The sequence below is a fragment of the Mizuhopecten yessoensis genome, unplaced genomic scaffold (assembly GCF_002113885.1).
Source record: "Mizuhopecten yessoensis strain PY_sf001 unplaced genomic scaffold, ASM211388v2 scaffold9109, whole genome shotgun sequence".
In the NCBI taxonomy this organism is placed as follows: Eukaryota; Metazoa; Mollusca; class Bivalvia; order Pectinida; family Pectinidae; genus Mizuhopecten; species Mizuhopecten yessoensis.
This window is the reverse complement of record NW_018407883.1, coordinates 1,049,094-1,052,413: the sequence shown is the minus strand read 5'-3', so window position 1 is coordinate 1,052,413 and position 3,320 is coordinate 1,049,094. Positions and strand designations below refer to the sequence as shown.

The window sequence follows — 3,320 nt, the reverse complement described above, 5'->3', positions numbered from 1 at the left end:
GGGGATAAAGTTTACTTTAGTTTATATAGGGAAATAACACTTTTGGGTATATTTTATCCATTTTCAGCAGAAAATTATTCAAACTTGGTCAGAATCATCTTTGGTGGATGAGGGTATTACATTGTAAAATTGGAATTCCTGCCCCATCCCAGGGGCTAGGGCGGGGCCCAAAGGGAACATTTACCAATATTTTAAAATTCTTATCCTTTGATGACATGACAAGTATTGTATTTTACTTAGTTTACATGCTGATTTCCACATTACATCTAAACAATAAAATAAAGCTACCAGTACCTATGATATAACTCAGGTGACCGCTAAGGCCCTTGGGCCTCTTGTTGTATATATATTTTCTCTTTTCAATTGATAAAAAAATTAAATACCTCAAAACAGCTGAAAAAAACTTTTGGGTAGGGCCAATTTTCATGCGTCGGTCGGGATACATCAGTCAAACCTTTTTTGGCCAAAACATTCAGACAGAAAATAATTGGTGTCCACTTCACGGATTCAAATTTTTCTGTCAAAATACACAACTACCAAATTGCTACAAACTACAAAATACCAGGTTGATTTTACCAATATAAATTTCTGTTCAAGTCGCTTGATCCATTCCTGACCGTGATAAAACTTGCGATTTGCCTGACTGCCATGGACATACATCGGATGAGTTTGACATTATAATGGGTATGATCAGCCTAGGGGTCAAGGTCACCGTTAGTGCTGTTCCATAATTAATCATATGAGAAATGTGGGAGGCAGCTATTCTAGGGTTAGGGTTCCATCCTATGTGTACACGTATAGATGTACCTTGGCTGATATTAATAAGGTGCTGTGTGCTGGGGTCTCTTTGAAAAAATGCCTCTCACCCTTCCCTGATGATACTCTGAAACAGCCCTTGCTGAAAATAGAACAGTAGCAAGACGAGACACAAATGTACAAATGTGAACTTGTTTTCATGAAAACACTCTCCTGATGGGTTCCATTAATTCCTGTAGGTACCAAGACAACGTTTATTTCTGGATTCTACAACTCGTAGTTTTTCGATTTAGAATAATGCAATGACAAATAATTCAAAGTTGGATGAATATATTTAATTATAAATTTTACTGTTATCAAAGCCATACATTAAATATAAAACCGTCAGCTGCAATCATCTAACTAAGTTTTTCCGTAACAAATTTGCACATCAATATTTAATTGCAATAATTATGCAGAAAGTTGTTTTATTTAAATCATGTACCGACAGTAATGTTCGTTCATTTGCCAAAATATTTATAATGTAAATGCAATTACGTATTCTTTTGGCAAAAAATGTGACGAACAAACTACACATATCCACATTTGCCAAACAGTTTAGCGAGAACAGAATCAGGAATAGCATTTAATGATTTCACAACTGAGAGTTCTGTAAATTCATATGTGAAGTCTCTGTTAATTTGTAAACCATTACGCATCAAATTGAAGATGTATTCTGCAACGTTGTACTCTGGACTATATGGTGGTTGAAACAGAAGAGTGTTATTTCTGGTACCCAGCATATTCCTTAGCATTCGTTCTGCTTGGTTCTGGTGGTGGAACCCACAATTGTCCATTATGACACAATCACCATAAGCTAATATTGGATTCCCCAATGTGTTGGTTGCTTGCATGTAGTCATCAAAAAAGTTTACTATCTCCATTGCGTTGGAAGGGCCATTTATAATATCATACTGATCAATTCCGAAGAACCCACAAGCAAGATTAACAGTAAAAGTAGCGTTACTTGCATATTTTTGCACCTCAACTGCCCGCGTGCCCTTCACACTGTGTCCATATCTTCTATTGCCCGCAGTTCTCACAACAGAAGCTTCGTCAAAGAAGTGGAGTTGCTGGGGTGTAAAGGCCATAGCTCGAGCAATGAAATCATCTACGCGGTTTTCATGGGCGACAGTAGTTGTTTCTGATGGTATACGCTGGATAACTTTTTGTGTCAACCCCAATGTCCGTGTCACTGCATGTCGAATTCGATTTGCTGAAGGAAGAGTCTAAAGCGTACATATATTTGTGTCTAACAGATGACTCCTTATTTCGTGACTACATATAGAAGGTTGTTTTACTTTCTTGTATTCTATAAACTGTAAGACTTCGTGATTGATTTTGCTCTCATTCCGCGGCGCCGCATAAGGTTTCTCTAAAGTCCCACGCGTCATGAAATTCGTCACGATCTTGTGACACCCTCCGCTTGTCACACCTGTTTTCTGACTGATTTCTCGGTAAGTTAAGCCCTTGAGTTAACCTTAAGTTAAGTACATCGACAATTTCGCGACGAACGTTGTCGTTTGTAGTGGCACCGGTCTTAAAAAATCGTCCCTGTTGATTTTTCCTGGGGGCTGCCATTACCAGTTATCGAAGTCTCGCGGGTTACCGCGACTGTCGTTATTGGATCAGCGCCGCCTAACGGGCCACACGACACCACACTGTCTAAATTTAGATCACTGAACGACTTATCAACTGCTCCAGCCGTGACAATCACTGCGGTATATACATTCAATATAAATCTACAAACATTATGTTGAAAACAGATAAATTACTGATATTGTGCTTCTATCAAGTAAATATGGCCGAAATTTCATCAGTTTTGTTACATGGATTATGAAACAATGTGTATTTGAGTCTTAAAAAAAAGAAGTCAACTACCAAAATTAAAACTGATATTTTTCATACAAATGGGCTGGGCATAATAGGCACCACACACTGCTGTCAAAACAGATGGGAAACTTTTAAAGATTTACCAATTTCCCCCCGCCCCTCTGCTCACAGGGGAGCCATACCCTGTTTTTACAAAACTGAGAACTCTTTGGCCAATGATGCTCCAGACCAAATTTGGTCAAACTCTCTTCATTGGCACAAAAGGATACGGAACTTTAATGTTTTCCTCTACTTCCCCTAATGAGCCCCACCCATCTGCCCCAAAGAAGGGGGCCCACACACCTCAGTTTATACAATATTGATTATATTTACCCTAAGCATGCTTCAGCCTGCATTTGATTTAAATGCCTTCACTTGCATATTAAGAGAAAAACACACCTCTATTTCCCCTCGCCCCTCCACCCCAGAGGCCCCCCCCTTTTTTTTTTACAAACCTGAGGCTCCTTTGTCCAAAGATGTTATAGAACAAATTTGGTCAATAAGATTTTTTTTAAAGAATTACCTATTTTCCCCAATTTGGCCCCGTTTATACAAAACTGAGAACCCTTTGGCCAATGATGCTCCAGACCAAATTTGGTCAAACTCCCTTCATTGGCACAAAAGGATACGGAACTTTAATGTTTTCCTCTATT

At 38.7% G+C, this 3,320-nt stretch overlaps 1 protein-coding gene across 1 annotated transcript; it reads right to left on the bottom strand.

Annotated features, from left to right (window-relative positions):
* Positions 1-1,325: 1,325 nt before the first annotated feature.
* Positions 1,326-1,886, bottom strand: LOC110457353. The gene has a single exon (XM_021508581.1). It carries the CDS (start codon positions 1,884-1,886, stop codon positions 1,326-1,328), a length of 561 nt encoding a protein of 186 aa, XP_021364256.1.
* Between the last annotated feature and the right edge of the window lie 1,434 nt (positions 1,887-3,320).